We start from the raw sequence: 26,944 nt of genomic DNA, 5'->3' as shown, positions 1-26,944 counted from the left end.
AAATATTTAAGTTGAGATTGCATGATAATGTGAAGTTAAATGTATGAATTAGCTTACAAAAATATTTCAAGTTAAGAACAATTAAAATATATGAGTACAAAATAAAAATCTGCCTGTTCTGCTTACTTGAACTTTTAATTTCTCAACTTAAACTTTTTTTTATGTAACTGATTAACCTCAACTTATTTGGGTTTAAAGTGCTGTTGTACACAATCTATGTGCCTTCTGTCATCTGATCGATAGTTGATACTTTTGGATTTTAATACATTTTTTCAACATATTTAAATCAAAAGTTCATTATATGTTTTGGCCAAATAAATATCAAGATCTGCACCAAATTGCATTTTAGCTCAGTTTGGGTCTCTAAATAAAGTGTTTATTTCTGCCTTGAGTGCATGAGCTACATTTTCTCATATCATATATGAGCCATAAAAATATGATAGGCTACATAAAATACATCAAACATTATACACATATGCTTTCTTCTATTAGATTTGGTCCAATATGACCAAATTTTGTCAATAAATACTTAAAGAAGGTCAGGTCAACACAATAAACTCGACTAAAGCAGCTGTGAGCACAAACAAGGAGCATTGCTCACTCAGGTTATAGAAAATAGGCTTGAAGAGAGTGTGGAAGGGACTTATGAGAGAGAGAGAGAGAGAGAGAGAGAGAGAGAGAGAGAGAGAGAGAGAGAGAGAGAGAGAGAGAGAGAGAGAGAGAGAGAGAGAGAGAGAGAGAGAGAGCAAATGAGAAAGAGGAAGAGAGATAAATTGCTGGGCACATTCAAAACTAGAGGCACCCCCGCTTGAGGCATATCAAGCAGAAATTATATTGATGAAAATTTGTGACATTATAACAATACAAATGAGCTTGTTGCCTCAGAATCTGTGCACACTAAATAAATCATTTAAGTAAATAGGTGATTTTGCAATTAGGCACAAAGCCCACCCCTATTTAGCAACAAAACAGAAAACTGATGTTATTTGATATAAATAAGCAATTTAAGCATCAGTGTTTTTCGTCTGCCAGTGCCACAGGCTAAACAAGATTAGCATGCTAATCATTTGAATGATAATGTGGTGATGCCCTCAGCTGTCTGAATAAATTGGGAGACATTGCTCATATAAGAGCATTCTTATCACTCTGGAAAACATGAGCAATTGTGTTTTAGTTTGCTATTTGTAAAAGTTTATTTTTTTTAAATAGCCTATATATAATTTTCATAACTGAACCAGCTACAACAATAAGTTTCAATAATTTTACTCATTCTTACCTTAAAGTTTGCTACTGCATAATATGTATTTCCATCAGGAATATTTTTGTTCAAGGTACCTTATTCAGGCTAGAAGCCATATTTAATTAGTCATGAATGAAAACGAGTCTGTGTGATAGCTACAGTCCATTTAATAAGCTAGTAAGTTCTATTTATAATTTTCACAACCATAAATAACAAACCTCCCAAAGTTTTAGGGGAATAAAGTAATTGATGCCTATATCATTTTCATGTTTAATGACTTTTAACATTTTAATTTAGCAATTTCTTCATGGATAAAAAAAAGGTCCACATATCCAGCCACCGTCTATTTAGATTAGATTGTTAAACATGTGATACATATTTAACAAATGTTATAACAAAAAAGCAACAGGAATATATTAAGTAATAGCAGTAGTAGTAGTAGTAGAAATATTATTATACACAAAATAGACGAATTAACAAAAAATATTAGTCGTGACTCTGAACTATTATTGAACTATTATTCGTCGTGAACTATTATTCATAACACAGAACAGCATCTTCCTCTATTTTATAAAAAGAAGGATCCAATTTCACAATGAGATTAAAGTGACCAATCAGCGTTTCTGTTACAGCTTTCGCTCCTTCGCCGATCCAATAATGAAGCTCTATGTTCAAAACCCGGAAATACAGAAGTCAACGGTAAGCGTCTTGCAGTTATTGGTGTAGTGCGCTGAAATATTGTGATGTCGTTATATCATCCGTTTCATTTAATAATATATTTGCTTTATACATAAATCACCTCCATTTTGTGACACAGAATAAGGCGGAAGTCTGCGACAGTTGCGTTTTTGATGATTCGCCAGATTTAATATGTACAGTGGACTTCTGCCGCCGGGTCTCACTGAGGCTGACTTGAGCTCTGACGATGATGATGAAGGGGTAACATCAGAAAATAGACAAGTACAGACAGACGAGCACCTCTCACTTCAGTCAGGCACAGAGCCACATCCAATTTGTCTAACGTTACAGGATGAATGTAATACGACAAAAACTGATTTGCACAATTATGATGCATCAGGGGATGAGTGTCTCCCTGGAGTTTCCTTGGATAACTGGCAAGTACGTGGACTGACCGAAGTTATGTATTTATATGCAGTTATATTGCAAGAGAGTGCAGATCATGGATTGATAAAATTTTGTATTGTAGGTCGAATTACTTAAACACTACACTATAAACAAAACAAGTTGCATTCATTTCAATCAGCATTTATTTTAATATCATTATGTCAGTATCACTGATTGACATCTCTTATTGTTGCAGAGGTTCAAAGATCTCCAAAGAGCAAAAGATGATCAGAGAATGAAGCAAGCACAAACTAAACGGCAAAGGAAAAGGCGCCACAAGAAAGGTCAAGTTGTTTTTTCATTATCTACCAGTGCTTTTCTCCTATATTATTTCTGTTGTGGTTTATAGTATCTGATGTATTCAAGATTTCCATGCAAACATAAACAATGCAAGTTTTTTTAAAGGAGTTTCCCATGCAGTCACAATGATGCCATGCACTTTGTTTTGGTTGTTGAGTGTCCAGTAGGATTTACTACAGTAGAACTAATATAATCCAAATGTATTCTACGTGTGGAGATAAACAACACAATTTTACCCTTTCTAATAAATATACCTAATGCATGTGCATACCTTTTTAAACCCATTGAATTAACTTATTTAGTTTTTTTTATACCTCAAACAGGTGGGACACAGAATTGCGACACTGAGCAGAAAAGGTATGGTGGACAATTATGGAGAGTTAATGATGACTAGACCAAAGTACTTCCAAAGTAGACCATTCAAACAAACAGCAGTATATTAGTCAGCAGGTCTATGAGCGAAACATGTGTAAACGACTTTCCTTAGCCTTAACAAACTTTGACTTTTTCATTCGTTTTTCAGTGGTGAAGGAATGCATAAATTCAAATATATTTCTGTTTTTATATTATTTGTTCACTGACTGATGTGAGAAATATTACATTATTACTCCATAATACACTACACATATTTTCACGTAGTATGTGATCGGCACAACATTTTTAAGCTTCAGATTATGAATCCGTCCAGTTGGACAGAATCAAACATGTTTGATATTTTGAGCTGATTTTAGAACACATTTGGTGCATCGGAAAAATCGCATAGGGCCTACTGTCTGAGTAGGTTCTACATTTGAAAGTGAGGGTTAGTATGGTAGCCCATACTCAGAATTTGGACACACACACCCGGACAGCCATTTTTGCTGTGGCGCCCAGGGAGTGATTGGGGGTGAGGTGCCTTGCTCAAGGGCACTCAGTCATTTCCTGCCCGGTATTGAGAATCAAACCTGCAACCTTCGGGTTACCAGTCTGACTCTCCAACCATTAGGCCACGACTGCCCCGCATTTGAATTTGAATGTACTTCATGACTGTTAAAAAACATACATTCTATGTAGTATGAATATGGGGAGTATGAATGAAATTCGGACGTACTACATCTGCAATGTTGTTAATGTTACGTGACCTACCATGGTAGCTTCAGTTGTGTTACTTCACTTGCATTCATAAATCCTCTCCCGTGGCCTCATGGGATAGTAAGGTGTCCATCAAATGCCCGCTACTGAATCTTGGCGGAAGTAATAAGTCATCCTGGTACTTTTTTGCTGACAGTTTTTCGAGTACTGTGTATTTGATACATAACATAACATATATAACAATGCTTTTTTGCCATATTGTTTTTCGCATACTATATAGTAGGGAAGTATTCAATTTCGGAATCGGACACAGTGATTGCTTTCATTTGTCTTGTGTCTTTTAGCAACAAGGTGTATGTTTTGACGTGAGCTTGTGTTCTGGTAGTGTGGTAGTGTGAGATTCTCAAGTGGGTAGCTGTATGGTGCTAGTGTTTTAAAATCTATTTAAATTTTAAAAGTTGTGGTATTCCAGACTTGTGGGGAACAAATAGGGAAACTTCCTGCCTATTTCACTAAGCACACATATATACCGAAACACTGACTGCCTCTGTAACTCATCAGTTATAGCAGAAAATAATTGAATCTCACAAAGTGTACATGCTAGTCCTGGAGTGGATAATAATAATAATAATAACAGAAAGACTTGTCATTCTGTGTCTTTGCCCAGGGAGCCTGAAGAGAAACGGGAGGAGCACTGGAAGGAGCTCACGCAGTATTTTGGCATCAATGATAGACTCAAGCCTCCTCCTTGTAGCAGACCTCCTCTCATGGTAACAATGATTTCCTCCATCTTCCTCTACCACTCTGTGGGAGTCTTAATTCCACTCTGATGCTGAAAGCATTTTTATCCCACTGCCTCTCTCTGTTCTCTGTCGACTGTATGTGTAACTCGTAATTGTTTCCTCTATCAAATGTGAAAGACAGAGTGAGGAGGCGTCCTTTCTTCCACATGACACTGAGCATAACAGAATAGATCATATTATATTTAATGATGAGATTACCTTAATCTTGACATGAGGATGTAGCTGCACTGTCTGTTCTGGTTGGTGTTTAATATTTCTTATATGAGGTGGATTTCTCCATTGAAAGCCACAGCACAATGGAGTCAGGAGCTCTCTGTAATGCTGTAATTCAGTGATAGGGAGGGGAACGCTTGCGAATCAAATACACCGGACAGCTTGTGTAACAAATACGACAGTAAGATTTTCCTCACTCAGAAGCTAAAAGGGCATCATGCGTAGAACTGCATAAAGAATATAACAGCATATGCCTTTTTTGTCCTCTATAAATGGACATGTTTTTAGTATTACCCACTCTTTCATCACATTGAAGTATATTGAATATCAGCCGCCTTGAGTTTCGCGTTTTGTTAAAAATGTTGCTGTAGAATTGTAGTTTTGGAGAGATGATTGTTGCATAGCACTTCAGTATTAGTTATATTAATGCTTCATTTAATATTAATGTCTGCTTATTCTGTTAGGGGCACTTTTGACTATTTAAAATCTTTGAAAATGAAACTTCTTCAAACTGTTTAAACATTTATGGAATGTTTGGATTTGGAATAAAGATCTGATTATCAGGTTGGCTGATTTTGGATATTGGTGTGAGGGTAATACATTTTCTTTGAGAAATGTTTGAGAATTTTAACTTTTGTTAAATAAATCAACTCAAGTCATGGTTTAAAAAAAACATTTCTGATCTTCTAACAGATAAATTGAAAATATGATTAAAAAATTTTTATTTAGGAACAAGTGCAAGGTAGATTGTAATACGTTTTGTTTTTAATGAACTTTAACAGTGCAAAGAAGTAATTAAAGAGCCATTAAACCATTTAAAATCTAATATATTATTTTCTTTTTAAATCATATTAGGATTTATGTTGGAATTTAGTGTGTATGTTATGGCTGCATTGTGCTGGGACATAAACATGGTTGCTTTACTTCCTCTGTCTGCATAAAAAAACATTTGTAAACAGGCATTTATTCAACAAAATTCACCTCATCAACACTGTAGCTGTTATAGCAGGAATAGATTCCAATTTTTCCTGTGGCGTCTGTGCACAGGTTTGCTTATATTGTACAGCTCAGTTCATTTAAAGCAACAATATGTCTTTTTGCAGTGTATGATTTCTGTTCCTTGTAAGATGAGAGCAGAATATGTGGGAAAAGGATTCAAGAAAGCTGACTTTGTACATTGGCTCATAATTTAATTTCGTCATGCAGGAGTTTCCTGATTAAATTTTCTATAAATAAGTCTCTTTAAGTGCAAAGCTTTGTAAACAGAACTAATTCATTTGTAACTTCAAGCCATTTTTGCACTAATGCACATTACTTATCATTCTGCAGCATTAGCTCAAAACATTTTTTTTTCAGTTATTTTAATTTATAAATTGTCATGTAAGCAGAATGTTGGCAAATGTAATTTGTTTTAAGTAGGAAAACGCTACTAATTCAATTGTCCGTATCGTTTAATGTTGAGCTCAAGTAATTTTGCATTAGCAAGTTAAAATATTGGGTTATTGAGTTAAAATATTGTTTTGATTATATATATATATGGTTGTCCTGTTAATTTAGACAGCTCTGCTGCTCCATTTTCCCTCGCTTTCAAAGGCTATATCTTTTTTTATGGATTAAACATTATTAAAAGGCTGAGCATATGCTGTGAAAGTACATTTTAATGGAGTTGTGTGAGTGAGGCTGATTGGAACAGTCCCTCTGAAATGTTTACCTAAGCAGAATGAATATTATATGACCGTTTCTGAAATCACAGCGTTGAATATACATTAGCTCAGGAATAATTACGAATTGAAGTATGTATTGCATTATGTATGCATTGCTAGTTTTTCATGTTTTTTTTTGTTGGTTTTTTTACCATAAGGAGCAACAAACACATCTAGAATGAGTGAAACTGGTAGAAAATGAGAATGTTTTGTCTTTGTTTTTTTGGGATTTGTCTTATGAAGATCCATGGTAGCAGACAGAGAGCTCTGCTCCACCAGTCCTGCCGCTTTGATGGGAATATCTAATTAAAGACCAACATTTCTGTTTGGTAACCTCCTGTGGCTAGACAGATTTTTTTTGCCTAATATTTAATCAACCAACGATTTTCATTTACGAGAGGAAATCTACATATTTGTTGTAATGGCAATCATATTAAAAAGAATGCCTGGGGGAGTTTTTAAGTTACTCTTTGATTTTTTTTTTCTTTTTTCTTCTTCTCGTCATTCTATTTCTATTTGAAAATCACTTCATTTTATTTCCCTCCTTCTCATCTTCAGTCAGGCCTGGAAAAGAGCATAGAGAGTGCCATCGCTGAAGGGGACTATGGGAAGGCTGAAGAACTGAGTGACAGTCTTGCTACTCGAGAGGTATGTTGCCCAGATAAGCCATCTCGGGGGGCGCGCCAACTGTGACAAATTGAGCTAATGGGTCTGCGGACATTTTGCCTGGCAAAGACAGAGGCTATAAACACACACACATTCACATACACTTGGGCTGAAAGTCTTGCAACCCTTTTGCACTAAAGTTAATGGAAAGCCCTCCCCCAGTTTGAAGTACGGCTGTGTCTACAGAACTTTCGGTTCTGCCTTTTAATGAAGGCTACAATGCTTTCAACCCGAGCGCTAAAACATTTTCAAGGTGCCAGTTTTACACCTTTGAAGTGGGCTCATACCTAAATACAGTGCCTGCAGTTTTAAAAAAGACACATTTTAGGAGTGTACGTAGGATCAAGCGCTTCGAAGCTAATTTGGCAGAAAATGTAACATTCGCGCAGCTGTAATTGCAGTTAAAAAGACATTCAACTTTTCTGAAGTTGGGGCAATCATAGCGGGCAATATTTTTAAGCCTCGCAACTTTGATTCAATGGAATCTGAAATACATTCCACTAAATTCCGGCCTAGGCTTTGATTCCAGCATTACTGTGTGGAATTGATGTTCACTGTCAACCTTCAACCGTTTAGTACAGAAAAGATGTGGGTGTGTGCTTCCAGTCCACTTATCTATACATTTGGTGACTTCTAAACATTTCTATAGAAAACATGATTTTTATTTCTTCAGTCACTCAGTCCACCCCAAACCAAGTGTTTTTAATGCAGAAGTGGTTTGACAAAAGAAGAATTGTGCAAATGTTCGTTCTTTCTTTCTTTCTTTCTTTCTTTCTTTCTTTCTTTCTTTCTTTCTTTCTTTCTTTCTTTCTTTCTTTCTTTCTTTCTTTCTTTCTTTCTTTCTTTCTTTCTTTCTTTCTTTCTTTCTTTCTGTATTTCTTTCTTTCTGTATTTCTGTACTATGTTATCAGGCAGATTTTATAGCAGGTGTCAGTCTGCATACCAACAATGAACCAGCTTTATTTCATCATGCTGTGCATTACAACATATTGCATAAAGTGGTAATTAATCTTCTGTTAATAACTTTATATTTAGGTGTACTAAGTGGCTTGTGATACTCATTCTGCAAATCCTTTTTGTGATCGTTTTCTTTTACGGTTTATTGCCGTACTCCAGCTGTATTTATTCCTGGCTTTGGTGTATTTAAATGTAGTTTTCAGTTTCTACAATAATTAATTTTCTATTAAGATTAATTTTATAGTTTAATTGTGGATAAAACAGTCTCAGGTCATGCTTCGATAAAGCTCTCCCATCCAATTGGGAGGAGCAGTGTTAATCGTGTTAACCTGAAATATCAGTTTCCTACATAATCAATTACAGCTTCTGTTTCTCTTGGTGTAAATGCGGAAATGACACCATTTACTCCGCACTAATGAAATCATATTGTGGTGCTGTTGATTGTTGATTTGAATCAGTTCAAAGCAAGGTGATAATCATGCTCCTAACAAGCGTAGCGCCATGGGAACAAGCATTAAATAGCTCAGTAATGCCAACAACAGGCCCTTGGTTTATAGGCAATTTTCTTTTGAGAGTCTTTACGCGGTAATCCATACAGATGCCTCTTACGCTTATCTCTGGAGTATCTCTGTGGTTTTATCTTTTTCTTTCCCAGGTAGACGGAGACATAACGGTTTCTTTGGAAACCATTCTCGGAAACATTTCATCATTACATGGGCTTCATTGTGATGCCACACGGCTATATCAGCCTTTGCCTTTGTTCTTTTGTTTGGTTGAGAATGGCAGATTTAAGCATTCCTTCACAGAGTGTTTATCTAGACTTCAAAAGCAGGTAAAGAATTTCAGAGATGCCATCATGCTGTCTAAATGCTTGCAAATGACAGCACTGAAATGTTTAAGGTTAGTGCCTCTTATCAAATAACACTGGTATAGTAATTATAGCAGGTTGCGTTATTAGTTTGCCATGGCTTGCAGGTAAAAACACAAACACAAACTGCATGGCTTTCCTCTTTGATTGACTTACCAGGACCATGTTGTCACAGAAAGCTTCTTAGAGCATCAGTGGATTTGAGCAGACTTAGCAGTCTCGAATCTCTCGCTCAGCCAGACAGCTGAGGTCTGCCTCTGACAGAACACTGGCAGTCGCTGTGCAGTAATGCCACTGTTAGCTGCTTTATTTGTTCTCCACTAAAGACTGTATATTACAGTTTTCACCAGGTAATGTGCATTTGTCATCTGCTGGACATGTCCCTTATGCTCTATAGATTGATTCAGCATCCCTGAGATGTAGGTGTGGAAGTTTTTTTGTGTGAACTTGCCAAGAGAAGATCAAACTTGCATGGTCTTTGTATCCAAAATTTCCTCAGCCATGTTAATGGTAACATCATTCTCATGTAGTTCGTGCATTGATAGGGTAGGTAGGTTGGTTGCACATATGGAAGATTATTTCTAAAATTTGAAGGGTTTCAGATGTAGGTATATGAGTTGCACCATTTGTTATTGTAGCCATACTTTATGCCTACATATGTGTGTCAGCGTAGCTACACACATATAGCACCGTTCAAAAGTTTGGGGTCAGTCATTTTAAAAGTCTCTTATTCTCATCAAGGCTCCATTTATATGATCAAAAATACTGTAAAACTGTAATATTTTGAAGTAAGGTTTTAATTTAATATATTTTTAAATGTAATTTATCCCAGTGATTACAAAACTGGATTTTCAGCAGCATTACTCCAGTCTTCAGTGTCACATGATACTTCAGAAATCATGCTACTGATTTGGTGCTCTATTCTTCTTATTATCAATGCTGAAAACAGTTGGGCAGCTTAATAATTTTGTGAAAACTGTGATACAATTTTTTACAGCTTTCTTCAATGAATAGAAAGTTCAAAAGAACAGCGTTTATTTGACATACATATATATAAATACATGTATATATTTACACTCACTTGGTTGAATTTGAACTTCTCTCAGAAAAAATATCTTACTGACTATCTTTTGAACAGTAGTGTAGTTGTTGTTTATTCCAAATTTTGCCTTTTTACCACTTTTATTTAGAGGGAAGTAAAGAAAAGAAAATTATAGAAAGATTAAAAGGGATGAAACCGATCTGAAAGTTGCATGCCAGATTTGAACTTGCATGACCCATATGAACACCAGAGCTCAATATGCTATTGTTATTATTTTATTTGAATGGATTTAACCACTACACAACCAGCTATCATACAACATTTCCAGTGAACTAAACACAAATACTAGATAAACAGAAATATGTTGTTCCTTTTAAAGAGTCCTTGGGGGCAATTTGGGTATTAGTGAAGCATTTTATGCCCTGATTTCTAATCCGGCTAGTATTCATTATCACAGCGCTCCGTGCGGCCACAGAGCGCTCTGCCCAGGATAAATGTTGTTGCAGACAGCTGTTTGAAATAATGCAGTGAACAGGCAATAATCCCAGCTGTGGCAAGCCTCAATTTCAAGGTTCTAATAATGTTTGTGTCTACTGCTCTATGAAATATCATACATTCTGTAATATGTTTACATGCTAATACAGCGTTAAATTAAAGGGTTTAGAAGTTGATGAGACAGTGATATTCTAAAGGTCGTGTTATATTTTTTGGAGCACCTTGTTTTTAACTAATGCATGGAATGGAGGCATTTTTATTGGCCACAACCGGTTAATCTGTTAACTTTTTTTTTTCTTTTCTCTAATCAAAAGTTTTTATGCTTTTATATTTAATCTGCTGTTTTGAAATGTTTAAATGTAGCCAAATTATCGGTTGCTTCCTCCTTTAGCTTTTTTTTAAATCATATGATGATATTTTCCATGTTTCCTTTAATCTGCAAATTAAAGCAATTTGTTAAAACCTTCTTTCAAGTTATCCTAAAAAGAGTGTGTTATGTGGGCTTTCATCTTTGTCTAAGTGTTTAAACAAATATGGATAGCAAAGGGTTCTTTGAGATTTTCCTTTTATGAAAGTGTATTCAGATATTCTGTAGAATGTTTAATTGTTTTTGTTTTTTATTCACAAAGCGTTTTATAAAATTGTGTAAAAGGTGAAAGCTTTTTAATTGATTATAATTACATACAGTATTATCAAATTATTCACTGCTTATCCTCTATCCAAATACAGACACAGGTACTAGTCCAAAATCCAACTGACCTTTTAAAGGTACACTCTTATAAAATAAAGGTTCTTTATTGGCATTGATAGTTCCATGTAGAACCTTTTACATCCATAAAACCTTTTGATTGCACAAAAGGTTCTTGAAAGTGGACAAGGGTTCTTTAGATTATTATAATGTTCTTCACACAAAGAAAAAGGTGCTTGTTTTTTAAGAACTGTTCACTGAAAGATTCTTTGGGGAATCTTTTTTTATGGTTACGCTGTGAAAACCCTCTTTTGGAACATGTTTCTTCCCAAAGGTCTATGTATATTGTTAAAAGAGTTTCAGGTCTCACACTTTAGGACCGTGATATAATACCTTGAACATTAAAAAAAACATTTAGTTTACCTTTCAAAGATTATGGCAAAACTGTGACTGTTTGAAAATGTTGTGACTTTTAGATTCATTGTTTTCAGATGTTTTGATTTTGAACGGCTTTTGTCTGTAGAGAATGAATTACTTCCGTCAACTTATTTTTAAGGGGTTTCATCGAGCCTTCTAAGCACATTTTAATAACAAGAGCTGCAGTTTGAGTCTCAGTGGTAAAGACGAACTGAGCGAGGCTGAACAAAGGACTGTCACACTTTATTATTTCCTACAGTTTTTCTCTGCCCTGATCACAAATATTAGCTCCGCATTACCACTTCAAAACGTAGACTTTCTAGTCTTGAGCGGTGGGGGGTTCTGCGTCCATTTCAAGTTCTCCAGGAGTCAGACAATATGAAAATGATTAAAAGAAGGAGACGCGGTCTGAAAAGAAGTTGTTGGAGGGGGCGCAAAAAGATAAAGTCGGGGGAGTGAGCGGGAGTTCGAGAACACGGGCACATATATTCTTCAGTATGCTCGCATTTCTTTTGCGTCACAGTCAAGATTTTACATTAGCGTTGGCTTTATTATGATCGGTACACCTATTAAATGTGTTGCATTGCTTCATCTCCGAGCAATCAGCTGGGGTATTGTCCTAATATGCGTTTGAAATACAATGCGTCTCAGTAACTACGAACAGACAGATCTCTAACGACAAAGTTCTCTGAAAATGTGCCTTTGTGTGTTCTTTACAGGGGTGTCAAGCTGTTTGAAGTGCCAGTATTGCTGTTAGGTCAAACTCATTGGTAGACACCAATCCAATTAAAATGCACTAGTTTGACAGCTTTTGTAAAGGAAGATAGTTGGCGTTTGTACAGGCTGCTAAGGCTTGGTGCATTAAACATAATGCATATCTATTTATTTATTTAATTATTAATCATCTTAACGGCTTTCTCCTGATTTTGAAAGCAGCGTGATTAGGTATTTTTAGCCCTTTTCTCCGTCTATAACACCGTCTATAATCTGGCTCTTCCTCCTGTGCGGGCCCCTCTGGCAACAAGAAAACTGCAAAGCAAAAACTCTCCTCTTTGTTCCAATTTCTTTCAGTATTAGCAATTTATCACAGAATGAACTTTTATTATATCTGTAGATGACTCGCATTAAATTTTTTGCCCATTAATTTTGAAATGGGTTTTGAAATGGGTCCTAAGCTTTTATCAAATTCTGGGGAATCTCATTTGGATTATTGTATTTCATTAATTACTTAATAGACAAAGCATACTTTTCAATGTAGATTTTTTGTGCTGTTTAATTAATTAGCATGTTTTCTCTTTTAATTAAAGCCATTTTTTTTCGAATGAAAGCCCACAGCAAAACACATATATAATTTGTTTGTAATTAGCCCTTAATTGGTGGTAGTGGAAGCTTAGCACCCTCGTTTCCTTTTTTTTTCCCTGATTGCCATTTTATTGCCAGTCAGTCATTAATTAAACTGTTTTTCTAATTAGCTTATAAAACTGTTGATGGCACATTATTGTAAGTGTGAGTTCAAAGCTTGCTAATAAGCCTTGCCTGCTCAGAAGAGGGAAGATAATGAAATGCGCACAAAGCCAGCGAACTTTCAGACTTTTTTCCACTCCCTTGTTCCCTGAAGATGACAGTCTTATGTATCTGGAATCAGATTATTGGGGCTGAAACATAGAGAAGCGCATTATACCGAGGGCTTTTCCAACTAGATCCCCCTCAGAGAGGCTGCTTCTCTGTATGTCTTGTAATGCTGTTTGTCAAGTTGGTGGCAAGATTACAGGAACTCCTTGTCTTATTTCCCCTACCAACCCCTTGAGACTGATAAGCTATGTTAACTGGATCTTTCACTGTATACAAGGATATCAAGTGTAGGACTCTCAATATGTCACTTTTGTTGAAAGGATTTCGTCGGGTATTGTCACGGGAGCGTGGCCTGTTTCGTTTCATTCAGGCAATGCAGTGGTTTCCTTGAGATTTCCCTTGGTATTATTTTAATGCAAGCCATGATTATTCCTATCTGTTTTAACTGAATGCGTTTGGCATGACAGAGCAGAATTACAATAATGTTATTGATTTATTGGTGATATTAGAGAAAGGCAAAAAAGTGTTTGTTAGAAAATGCAACTAGTTCTCATTATGCGATGTTGGTATGAGCAATTGATTTAGCGAGTAATGGGTTCCACTTAACTTTCTGGGCTTTGAAATTGGTAATAATGTTGCCGTCTGGGAGGGGGTTTGGAATATTCTCATGTATGTGGAATTTAGTAGTTAATTTAATTTAGTAAATACTATCTGGCCAACTAAAGTCCAAAAACAAACCAAACACAAACAACCTTCATCTGTTAATCATTCCAGGCAGCCTTATACAAGTCAACTATGTCCATGTTATTTTGGCTTTAAGGTGTGTGTGTCACCAGTTTTACAGAGCGAATGTTATGTGTAACAGCTATTGTATAAACCAGTTTACAACTGTAGTTTTATTGGTTTGCAACCCTTGCTTTTGCGGTATGTGTGTGTGAGTGAGAGCCTGGGTTATAGATGCAGATTTAACTAATTGAACAGCTATTTTAAACAGCTGCAAGAAAATCAGATTTTTTTTTTCACCACACATTTATTTTAAAGCCAGTTTTTCGAGATATTATCACTAAATAATATCATTATATATTTATACTTTGTCTGCTCCAATGTATAGTAGTTTGCAACCTTTATTGTCATATATTTTTGGAAGGCTCAAAAATTAAAGAAATGAGGAATGAACAATGCCCTTGGCATCAGGGGATGGACTAGCATGTAAATGTATGCAGAATGGATATATTGCACATTAGTGTTTTTGTGTACTTCACAGCAGCCACTGTGGCAGTCAGTGATCTACTATACAACACCAAGTGGGCACTGCACCACTGTTGACTTAACCCACCTAGTGGCCCCACGTTGCAGTTACAGGGCTGAGCGGAAGGAATTCATCCCTCGCAGACCTTTCAAAGGTCACATCATTAATAGCGCTAAATAAACCCAGCACTGAATAAGGCTTTGCTGAGGACTGGCGTAAATGGCACACAATTCCTTTAAAGAGGAAAGAAGAGAGGTAAACGACAATGGAAAATGCACTGAATGTAATTCTTGCGGAAATATGGTAAGGTTTAGTGTGACTACCTAGAACAAAGAGCACAAGCGCTTTTTGTTGTGTATGTTACCCACTTTCCCCCCCCTTTTTTTTGGATTGTGATTTTCATTCCTTTTTTTCCTGCCCTGCATTTTTCCTCTGTGCCCACATTTGATGTGAAAGGATTTGGCACTAAGTCACAAGAGAGGGAAAAGGAGGGGGGGATAAAGATGAAAAAGGAGGGAAAATCATGAAAAGTGGATCAAAAAAGTAAATGAAAAATAATGTCATATTACGGAAAATATGAGAGGCTAATTTGTGCCGACTTTTTGCTAATTTTGTTCTTGCCACAGAAAGAAGTGCTGTCACCTGCTCTGCGCTACACTGATGACAGTGCCAGTGATCCATGAAATAAGCTGCCGCCGGCTTTGTTCTGATAAGAATGAACAAATCTGCACAATGTACTGCGCTCCGAATCTCATTTTCATACTTGCATGCAGGCTAAAAGAAATAAGCTGTTTGCAAGGCTTGATTAATCAGACATTTGAGAGCTTTTTTTTCTCTTTTTTGTCTCTTTGATCTGCTCTGTCTCCTAGGTAACTTGCTTGACATTAATGTTGAGCCCCGGTAAAGACAATCGTGGATTGTAGACTGGACTGATTAAAAAAAAAAATTAAGACCTTTAATGCTTTGAATATAGTAATGTGTGTGAAAATTGGGGAGTCCCGGCTGGAAGAGTGAAGGGGGGTGGGCTTTATTTTTGGTGATGGGGGCAAAATTTGGTTAAAGCTGGAGCGCAGGTTAATGTGGGTAATCCTTTTGTCGAAAACGCAGATAAATCTTCAGATTTAAACCTCAGAAGCCATTTGGCATCCTCTCATTTCGTTGTCTCAAAATGCTGCTTTTTACCATTGTCATTATTGTGTCATGTTTACCGTTTCCCGGCCGCGATAGCTTTAGCACCTATTCCGCTTAAACGCGCCTCTCCAAAAACACCCTGGTGTGAATTATCTGCGAGCAGATCTGCGCTAAACACGGGCATGATCACCCATTATAACTTCCCTCTCTGCGCCGTCTTGCTAGAAAACATGATTTATGGCTCTTAAAACCTCCAAAAAAATGGCAAGGATTTTAAAAAACTGTCATAGTGTGTTAGCTTCAGGTTATGCAGACGCCTTTACAAATCTTCCAAGTGCCTGTATAGATGAATGCCTCGAGGGCCCAGCCGGAACCCCGCTCTCTCAGCCTGCTAAAGGCCTTATCTTAAATCCAAGCAAAGTACCATTAATCTTTTTGAAAGACCTTTATGGCTTTTAATGTATCCCAAATTAGAACATTTTACACCCTTGGTTCCTGAAATATGGCGATAAAAAGCCTTTAGAGTTTAATTTCTCCTTCCTGCTCGCTCTGACCTGCCTAATCCCAGCATGCATTAGGAGATATTTTAGTTTCAGTCTTTCTAATAAAGTTTATCCCACTTAATTATAATTGAAACATTTTTTTCCACTCTTGCTCTCTCCAGGTTTTTTCGAGCCTACAAATGGTGGCACATTTCCTCATTACCGATTGAGTTTTTTTTTGTCTGTGTTCCCACTGATTGTGTTCTTTTACTGTTCTAAAGAATTACCCTCATATCCCCTCCCGAAAAAAAAAAAAAAAACCAGGCAGCGAGGAAAAAGGCAGTGGGTAAAAAAAAAAGGGGGTTTGCGAATTGTTCCAAGTGTTTATCATAGTTTCTTGCGGTCCAATAATAAACCCATCCCAGGAGTGATGGAAGAGGCCCGGACTCTCCTTTTGTTTCCTGAGCCCTCTGTGTCACTCTGGCTATTGGAATTAATCTAGCCACCCCACACACATTTCCCCTCACTGATACCGCCGACATGTGCCTCTCGCCCTCCTCCATTCATTTTGCCATCCTAAGTGCGTGCACTGCAATTTTCAGAATTAAAGGTCCTCTTTAGATGAACAGATTAAGTATATGAGATAATAACATTAATTATGCACATCCATGCTGAGTGGTGGAACGGAGGGTTGGGTGTCCTACTTCTATCTATGAACCACAAATTCTTTTTTTATTTTCCAAACTCGAGCATGTGCATGTCCGTGCGGGATACGCCATGAAGCAGAGGCATTCTTCGAGCACCACCTTGACGCACTGGTAGTGTTGGTGAGGTTTGCCAGGCAGACTGCTTTTCTCCAGCTAATGGAGCTTGTCTCTGTCTCCTTCTCAATAGCTGGCCGTGAAAATCGCACAAGCCGCCGATTGCCGTGACTTCGCTAGCACCAAACAGGAAGCGGAGGCTTCCCGGGCAGCCCAAAAAAGGAGGAAGCAAATCGCTTGGGGGTTTGTTGTGTTTTTTTTCTTCTTCTTCTACTTCTATCTGTCCCCAGTGCTGATAGCCTGCAGTTTCATTAAGTCACTCTGCATTTCACACTTTAAATGTCCCTTCTTTCCTGGACTATGTGTTAACTCGTGTATTCACTAGAGCTTTCTAATGAGTATGCGGGTGCTGCTTATCTCTTTGGTCAGTCACTGAATGCCCATTGAATAATGTGAGCTAGAAGTAGCCACAAAATACATTTTGTTTGCATTGACTGCAATTATATGCAAGCATTTTTATCCAAAAGAATTGCTTTGATTGCTTTTTCTTTGCATTGCTTTTATAAAAATAAAAAAATCTCTAAAATTCTTGATTATTTTAACTCAAGTTTGTTACTTTCAATGCTTTTTTGTTTGTTTGTATTTTTAGGTTTGAAGCAAAGAAAAGATGGGAAACCAAAAGCAATATGGGATTCATGTGACATTCACAGCAGTTGAAATGTTTTTAAAAAGATGAGTAAAGATTTGGCATATTGATAATTGTTTATAGAGGTAATCTTTTCATAATACATTATTATCACGCTCAAATTCCCTTTTTTGTCATTTAACATTTCATTTCTCTCTGAATCAGCTTTTTTGGTCATTCATTCAGATTTGTGGGTCATTTTTATTTAGCTAAATAAATTGTATAAGAACACCATTATTGTAAGATTGGTCGTTATTGTATGTATTTTTGTTCTTTCTCTCATAATTAAATCTGGCGCGTACAACCGCACACGCCATTTATTTACTGCCGTAAGAGGGTTAATCAGCAGCTGCTTTTTTCCTTCCACGGAGGTATGGAGCGAGGGAAGAGAAAGGAGAGATTAGGGGCCTAATGCAATGTACAGGATAATATGCAATAGGATTTGCCTGGGCAAAATGAAATTTGTCGGCTGTAAGGAGGCTTGAGCAGTCATAAACGAGGAGTTTAGTCGGGTTCGAGTGTAAGATGACTGTGTGTGAGGGAGAAAGCGAACATGGAGATGGAGAACGGCGTGTATGACACTGGACTCAACACATGATGCATCTTTGAGAGGATTCCTGTTGGCAGTGCATTTTTATAAGCCTGTTTATCAGATAAAATCCAGTTGACTCTTCTTTTTCAAATATGAAATGTATTTATTTCTGCATAGAATGTATAGATTATATTACAGTATGTTAATATAATTATTTTAAAGCAGCAGTTCACCCCAAAATGCTAATTCTGACATCATTTTTTTTTTTTTTGCAAACATGTATGATTTTCTTTCTATCGAAGAACACAAAAGAAGAAGCTTTGAAAAATGTTAATGCTGCTCATTTCCATTAAATTAAAGTGAATGGAGACCCAGGGGCTGTCAAGCTCCAAAAAAAAAACACAATAAAACACCAATGAAACCATATGATTATATTTGAAAACTTCTTAGTGCAAATGATAGTTTAATGGGTGGACAGACTAAAATTTAAGTTGTTGATCAATGGAAATCTTGCTTGACCGCCATGGTCACCTTTTGCTTTCATAGTGTTGAAAACAACGGCATAATTCTGCTATAAACATCTCTTGTGTTCCACAGAAGAAAGTAAGTCACATGGGTTTTAAAACACATGACGAGGGTGAGTAAATAATTCATTTTAGGTTATTTATTTTAAAATGTTCATTTTATATATATATATATATATATATATATATATATATATATATATATATATATTAGCAGAATTATTATTTATGCTGAGCACCTTCCTTTTTTAAACATCCCTCCCACTTCCACAGCTCTGTCTCATGAGGTAATTAGCGGGAATGTGGAGACTCACTCCCTTGATTTATGCTCTGTTGGCCTGAGGCGGAGACATCTGTAATTTTTAGGGCTTTGACATACCCACCCTGACAACAGCCAACTGACAACTGTAGCACAAACTTGTCAGTGCTGCCTTAAGGCAATGGGCGTGGTTTCAGCCCTGCCAGTTAACACACACATCTCACTTGTTGTGATTGTTACACCACTAGGAAATGAAGTCTTAAAAGATTGCAGGCCAATGATTCCCTATATGATTTTAGAAATTACTGTAGAGAATCTGGACCTTATTGAATAAACTGAATAAAAAAAATAGGTGTGTGTGTGTGTGTAGGGAAATATCCTACCGCTCAAAAGTTTGGGGTCTGCAAGGATGCATTAAAGTTGATCAGAAGTGACAGTAAAGATGTTTGCATAGTTACAAACAACTATTGATTTAAATACACGCTGTCCTTTGAACTTGTTCATCAAGGGATCCCAAAGAATTACTGTGATTTCACAGTTTCCACAAAAATATTAAGCAGCACCACTGTTTTCAACATCGATAATAAGAAATTATTATAATAATAATACATTTTATTTGTGGGCGCCTTTCATAGCACAGAAGGACACCTTACAGATTAAAACACAATACATTTCAAGGAGGCAATACAGTAAAAAAACAAAACGACACAATGTAAAGATTAAGAAAAAAATAATAGAAAAGAGAAAAAAGAAATAAAGAAAAAGAAGCAGTTAAACATGAAGCCAAATCTTGACAGCAAATCAGCATATTAGAATGATTTCTGAAAGATCATGTGACACTGAAGACTGGAGTAATGGCTGCTGAAAATTCAGCTTTGCATCACAGGCAATTTAAATATATTAAAATGGAAAACAGTTATTTAAAATTGCAATAATATTTCACACTATTACTGATCAAATAAATTGGTGAGCATATAAAATACTTCTTCAGTAGGGGGTTTGTCTTCAGTATCTGAACATTCAATATCAATCTGTTATTTACCTGTTATTTATTTATTTAAAAGTACGATTCTGCGCTCAGATGATCTGTAAAACATTACAAGATATTGATGAAACTTTGATTTATGCATACTTCCATGTGTCACAAACATCCTAGACTATGTTTAGAACAAGTCCAAGGCTAAACCACATCTCATCAGTCCACCATTAGTCATCTTGGGCTTTTTGTCTTTAAGGAGAGGACATGTCATCAACTATGATGTGCTAATTACACTCATCTTGCGGAAGGCTTCACACTGAATGTCTCATCTGCTGAAAGATAACATCTTTTCACCGCTCCGCCGTACGTCACTGGACTGCAATTCACACACATTTACAGTAGGAATGATTGGGTGCGTACGCAAAAACTTGTGCAAAATATTTTTATTGTTACATTGCACAACAGCCTGAAGAATGTTTCCAACAGTGTTATGAGGTTTGCCAGAGACATCTATAATTATTAGGTATGAAACACGTGCACTGTTAGCCAGTTTTTGTCTGAAAGTGGTAAGTGATGTTTAAAGTTAAAGCAAATACAAATTATCAACCCTTTATTTTTCCATTGAATTGCTCTCTTTTTGCAGATGGGGATCCTCCATCCATATATAGTGTGAGTGTCAGAGACTGACACGTAAAAGAAGAAATTGTTGAATAAAGTAGTTGTTTTTGTGTGTTTTTTGCACACAAAATGTATTCTTGTTACTTCATAACATTAAGGTTGAACCGCTAGAGTCACATTGACTATTTTAAAGATGTCTTTACCTTTCTGGGCCTTGAAAGTGGCAATTACGTTGCAGTCTGAGGAGTCCGAAAGCTCTCGGATTTCATCAAAAAATATCTTAATTTGTGTTCTGAAGATGAACGAAGGTCTTGCGGGTTTGGAACGACATGAGGGTGAGTAATTAATGACAGAATTTTCATTTTTTGGGTGAATAACTCTTCAAGTACAGTAACGAAGTAAAAATGCTTCGCTACTGTCCACCACTGAAAAGCGAGCAATGATTTGTGTGAGCAGAACCTGCTCCACACTCCTCAGCCTTTTGAAAATAACCTGTACATCATTTACAGTAATCCCATGTCCTCCAGGAGTCCAGAAGGAACATGCATCTGCTGGGAAGCTAGTCTCGGCCCGCATACATAAACCATTTCACCACGAGGGAATGTTCCAGAGACCGGCTTTCAGAGAACATGCCCATCCTTCCGCTTAGAGGGGTTGCTTGACGGCTCGGTTCCCTATCAAAAGCATCTCAGTCTATTAATCTCTTTGAACATGGCACAAAGCCTTGAGCTGTGTGTTTGTAGCATTTAAAGCAGGACAATCCGCTTTTCGAAGTCTTCGTGTAGCTTTACATCTCGTGCAGCGTTTCTTTACTGCAGGCCAGGCTTGCACCCTGACCCGTGTTGATTTGTTGTGAAGCGCAGAGGAAAAACTCTTGATGCACATGTTGAAACACTTAAGGGGGGGAAATGCTTATTGTTAGGAAAAGAATAACATAAAAAAGTCTGTGACATCCAATCCTATTAGATGCTTGAACGTGGCCACGATGCGTTCAAATCCAGGTTTATGCCATGAACATACAGGCATGGTAATCCCTCTTCACTAGAAACCTGCGTCACTTGAGGAAAAGAACATGTAAACAGAAATACTACAAGTGGAACCTTGAGGACACAATCATAGCTGAGATTCCCTAGATAAGCGGTTTAGCATGTCGAACAGTGTGATTAACCAGACTTACAAAGAAACACCGATCCATTGGGGAGGAGGAGAATAAAATTTAGCTTCAAAACGATTGAATGTTTTGTCGTGAGCGTGTGAGAGCACTGCTAGCACTCATTGGAAAAGAGGAGCTGTCGGAGGATGTTGACTTTTTCCTCCGCTGATTTAACGACCTGCTTAATTCCGCCGTATCCGCGGCCCTCGCAGATGTTTTGCAGTTTTAATTAGTGTAATCATCGCTCTTGAGAGAGGCCAGGAGGTCACTCAGCGGGCCTTGTTTGTCAAGATGCTCGGAATAATAACACAAAAGACGTGTCATTTATTCTTTCGCTGCGTTCATTAAATAATTATATGTGTCAAGACAAAAGATTCTTAATCAGTCAGGAGAAGAAAAAATAGACTCGTTACAGGGTCAAATGAGCCTCCATGCTAAAAAAAAATAGTTTTTTTACTGCAGTGCCAGTATTTCAAAAGCATTAGATGGATATTTTCTGAAATTATCTGCAAATTTTGGATGATGAGGGCAGATATATTCAGTTCAGATAAAGCATTTAGTGTCTGTGTCTTTTGTAATAGGTTTGGATGGGTATGTTTATATAGTTGGCTTAAAGAACTACGTATACAATGTAAAGTTTCAGGAGTGACGACCGCATTTAAATGTGGGAGTGAGTCCAATGAATTCTGTTTGGTATCCAATATTCTGACCTAAGAAATATTACAGTGACAAAAGACTTGTTGTGTTCAACAATTTTAACTAAAGCACAGTTTATTAGTGGCTGTTTTTATGGGCAGACTGTGCGTCTGCAACCGTAGTATTACGCATGAATATCCATATTTGCAGTAGCCTAGACATTAAAAAGTTACCATGCATAAAAACCTGTAATATTGAGTTAAGACATACAAAAAACACAAACCAACACATTCTCACCTGTGAAATTTGATCACATTTCTTGGGGAATTTAAATCTCAGTGCTTTCACAACCAGAAGCTTCACAATGTTGTGGGATCATTGATTCTTATTGTGAGTGATGACACTACCTGTGTCACTACGTGGTTGACTCTACCTGAGTTAAGGTTGTAAAATGTGGTTTTCACTCCCGTAAATACTGAACTATGTGTGTACAGAACAGAATTAAACACTAAAAGGTAAACTGACGACCGAATTTAGCTGCAGTGTGTACGTGACTATATAGCTTAATTTAAAAATATATAGTCTTAAAGGGTAAGTTCACTCAAAAATGAAAATTATCCCATAATTTACTAACCCTCAAGCTATAGGTGTATATGACTTTCTTCTTCCAGCGAAACACATATCCTGGCTCTTCCCAGCTTTATAATAGCAGTGAATGGTACCTTGTTTTTTGAAGCCCAAAAAAGCGGGTTAATAAAGGCCTTCTGAAGACAAGCGATACGTTTTTGTTAGAAAAATATCCATAATTATAACTTTATTAACTGTAATCACTAGTTTCCGGTAACGTCCGTCCGCACGTTCATGAGAGAGTTAAATTCCGGCGTATGACTGCGCTTTTTTGGGCTTCAAAAAACAAGGTAACATTCACTCCCATTAAATACCTTGTTTTGTTTTTTAAATTTAACTCTGATTGTGTTTGGCTGGAAGATGAAAGTCTATACACCTAGGATGGGTTTAAGGGTGATATGGGATAATTTTCATTTTTTGGTGAACTAACCCTTTAAGCTATGAATGAGAACGTTTATGTCTCTTCATTAACTTTTACATTAACTCTCATTTTGTCATTTGTATCATGTACAATAAACTGCAATGTCAGTGAAGGCCAAATTATGAACGAATTATGAACATTTGTTACTTCAAATTTATTTTGGTAAAGACTTGATAAATTGCCATTTAAAAAAAAAAGATGATGTTAATATATTTGAAAGTTTTTGTTAACTATCTAGATTACTGTATGCTCTTTTAACGAGGACAACCGTCTGATTTAAAAAAAAGTATAAATGCAATTTCTATATAATTAAACTAAGCTGTACTTTGGCTGGATATGGATATGGCAACATGTAAAACAGAACATTTTATTTTACTTAGAAAGCACTTATTATCGTCTAAAAATAACTCTTGAAACAAAATGGAAATGAACTTCCAATTAAAATTATGGTATCTTTAAATGAAATAAATGTTCCCTAGAACAAATATGCTGAATGCGCAGGCATAATACTCTTTCATCATTAAAAAATAATGACATTGCGTGTTATCTGAATTAATTATTAATTAATCTTCATGAATATTACATATTACTTTTTAGTGAAATGCACACAAATGTAATGTAATCTGTGAAACTACAGCAAAATATGGCATTTCAGTGTATTTTTAAAACACTAGCTGACCCATAATTTCAAGAAATAAGGTTTCATTTTAAGTTTGTTAAACTCCTCCTTTTGCACAGTTTTAAGCACAAGAACGTGGTCTGTTGAGTGACCCTGTGAGAACGGCCATAGAGTTGCTCAGTGGTCAAGACGCTGCTGTGTAAACACACCTGCAGTGAATGATTCACCTTCACCCTCAGGGCTCTGACACCACTGACCGAACTGGAGAAATGCCCCTGTCTTACAAATGGACACTAAGCGCTCGCAAAAGCCTTCAGGGGATCTGCCCAAATCATCTTAAGTGACGTAATTACCATTAACTTGATTTGTCTTTGTAGCCGATATACTGCGAAGTGAACGCTGACGTGGAAGTCGAATGAAACCTTTTGCCTTTTTCGTTGGGGATTCTACATGGCAGACAAAAAGTATCCCTTTCCCCGGCTAATAATTACAAAAGTTAGCTTGATTAGAAATAACCATTAAGGGGCCTTGTTGTCATAGCATCTTGAAACACATTTTGGCTGAGCCTAATTCTGAAATAACATTCGATGATGAAAAAGATGCCATCAAACAGGTTTAAAGGACAAAAATACTTTTCTTTAGCGGTAAAAGACTTGGCCAAACAAACACGGACAGGCCGGTGTATATCAGCAAGTTCTAACGAATGTCTGAAAATTACACTTGGCAGCAAGCGAAACAGTTTAGCGTGCATGTATTATAATCAACTGGGTCATTAAATTTGTTGGAGTAGCTGTAAGTCTGTGGCGGTGTTGTGTAGCCGCGCTCCTCCGAGTTATGGCAGCGTCAGTGTTTTCATGTCGAGGGCTGAGCTTATACTTTCAGCGTAGACCTGATGAGTGCTGAACCAATTTGTCTCCGAACCCTTAGGAACTTTGCACAACTCTCTAAAGTAATTCCCTCACTTCTGACTGCCTAAAACCTCGTCCCAGCACAAACAATAGCAATGCTTTGTAAAAGCCATTCTAAAACCTCTGCCAAGCATAATTTATCATTTGAATGACAATAGGCCACTTAACACAGCTTAAATTATTTCTTTGCACTATCAGCTACTTGACTGTATGTGTTGTAACTGCACACTATCATTAACTGCAGAGTTTATGAGGTAGTCCCTTATCAAAGGATTGGCACCACAAGTTTTGGTATAGGAACTATGCTGAACTTTCTGTTTTCTCTCGGAGGTAGAAACCGAATAACACAAATCACATATTTCATGGTGTGAAAGAGCTGGTCCTGAGGGAGTGAGCTGTAATTTAGTTGTTTGGAATATTTGCAATCATTTGTGAAACCTCGGATTGCTTAATTCACAAGTCGCAGTCATCATTTTAAATTAAAAGTCTGGCGGATATTAGAATGTGTATCTGTGAGTATTCTAAAAAAAGGTTAGTGATTTAAAAGGGATACTTCTGTGTGTCTGTGAAAATGTACTCACCCCCATGTTGTTTGAAACTGCATAACTTAATTTATTTTGTGTGAGTAATTTAGTCAAATGTCCGAGCAGTGATCATTTTTACACTTCTTTTTTGTCCTCCGAATTTAGTCTTATTCATTAATTTGAATGAATTCTAATTAAATTCTAAATGGCATCTAATTTTAGTCAATGAAAAAAAAGAATTTAGTTAAGGAGAAACCAATTATTTATTAATTATTTTCTTATGTATCAGCATTTAACAAAAATATGTGAAAACCTGACCCAAGTGTCACCATGCATAATTCATTTCAACTTAATTATTGCTGATAAAATAATACAAATGTTTTCATCAGTAATTTTGTTGATCAGTTTAACACTGTCTAAGTTGCTTTTTTCTATACAATGAAAGTGAATGGTGGCCATGGTTCTGATTCCCATGCACTTTCATGATGACATTTATTTTATTTTATTTTATTTTATTTTATTTTATTTTATTTTATTTTATTTTATTTTATTTTATTTTATTTTATTTATTTTATTTTATTTTATTTATTTTATTTTATTGTGTGGTAATACTACCATTCAAAAGTTTGGGTCAGTAAGTTATTTTTTTAATAAAAAATAAATGAATACTTATTTAGCAGGGACACATTAAATTGATCAAAAGGGACAGTAAAGATATTTACGTATGTCACAAAAGATTTCTATTTTAAATAAATGTGGTTTCCACAAAAATATTTTATTACATTTTAATATATATTGTAATAGAAAACAGTTATTATAAATTGTTATAATCTTTCACAATGTAACTCTTTTCACTGTGTTTTTAAATCAAATAAGTGCAGCCTTGCATGGTGAGTATAAGATACTTCTTTCAAAAGCAATAAAAAATCTTACCGATCTATACTTTTGAACCTTTTGTTTTGATCAATATTGAATCTGATAACTTGTAAAAACAGGTGCAGCCAATTTATTTCCCCAGATTTGTACATTTTAAACCATATTTACAGTCTGTGTAGCTAAAATCAACATCCTCGAATTACAAGTTTTGGCTTGGTGTGCTTAAAACCAACTAAGTATTTCCAGCTTAGGACTTATTAAAAGTCCAATGACAGATGCACGGTCACAGAAACGGGCCTATTTCATTAGCTTTACTATAACTGATATAATGCATGCCTGCATTAATCCTTTTTGTCTGAGAGGAAAAAGTGGACTAAATGAAGTTCTCGGTTCTCTAAACTAAGCTTGTTCACAAACAAACTAGAAGGCTGAATGCTAAATATCTGACGTCATGAGGCTTAACAGCATTAGGCCTCTGTTGTGTGTGCAGGAACCAGTACCGGCGCTCTGCTCCGCGATTCTTTTGGAAAGCCCAGATTTAATTAGTGCATAAATCCCCTGAAAAATTCATGAATTTGCCTTGCCCCCTGGTTGCAAGTGACTCGGGCAATGGTGTGAGGCTTGCAGGTCGTCCCAATAAAGCAGGGTCACGCATGCAAATGCTCGCACACGCACACACGCATTCAAAGTAAGAAAGAGAAAAGAAACAACTGTTTATGTAAATAGGGGCTGTGTGTTTACTTGATGGAAGAATGGCAGGGCCCTGGTCCCCCCGTTCAGCTTAGCGAGTCCCAGCCAAA

At 36.4% G+C, this 26,944-nt stretch overlaps 1 protein-coding gene across 1 annotated transcript; it reads left to right on the top strand.

Annotated features, from left to right (window-relative positions):
- Positions 1-1,910: 1,910 nt before the first annotated feature.
- fam204a (family with sequence similarity 204 member A) lies at positions 1,911-17,702 on the top strand. Its single transcript, XM_056265514.1, has 7 exons — positions 1,911-2,359; positions 2,562-2,649; positions 2,989-3,022; positions 4,404-4,506; positions 7,014-7,103; positions 16,917-17,026; positions 17,433-17,702. Exons 1-7 carry the CDS (start codon positions 2,111-2,113, stop codon positions 17,482-17,484), a joined length of 726 nt encoding a protein of 241 aa, XP_056121489.1. The 5' UTR covers positions 1,911-2,110; the 3' UTR covers positions 17,485-17,702.
- The last annotated feature ends 9,242 nt before the right edge of the window (positions 17,703-26,944 follow it).

The sequence above is a fragment of the Rhinichthys klamathensis genome, unplaced genomic scaffold, assembly GCF_029890125.1.
Source record: "Rhinichthys klamathensis goyatoka isolate OS25496 unplaced genomic scaffold, OSU_Roscu_1.1 h1tg000235l_1, whole genome shotgun sequence".
In the NCBI taxonomy this organism is placed as follows: Eukaryota; Metazoa; Chordata; class Actinopteri; order Cypriniformes; family Leuciscidae; genus Rhinichthys; species Rhinichthys klamathensis.
The sequence above is the reverse complement of the archived record's forward strand: the minus strand, read 5'-3'. Positions and strand labels throughout refer to the sequence as shown.

Coding starts and splice junctions, on each gene's coding strand:
- fam204a (XM_056265514.1), top strand. CDS start 2,111: ATGTACAGTGGACTTCTGCCGCCGGGTCTCACTGAGGCTGACTTGAGC. Junction 4,507..7,013: donor GTAGCAGACCTCCTCTCATG/GTAACAATGATT, acceptor TCTCATCTTCAG/TCAGGCCTGGAAAAGAGCAT. Junction 17,027..17,432: donor AGGAAGCAAATCGCTTGGGG/GTTTGTTGTGTT, acceptor TTGTATTTTTAG/GTTTGAAGCAAAGAAAAGAT.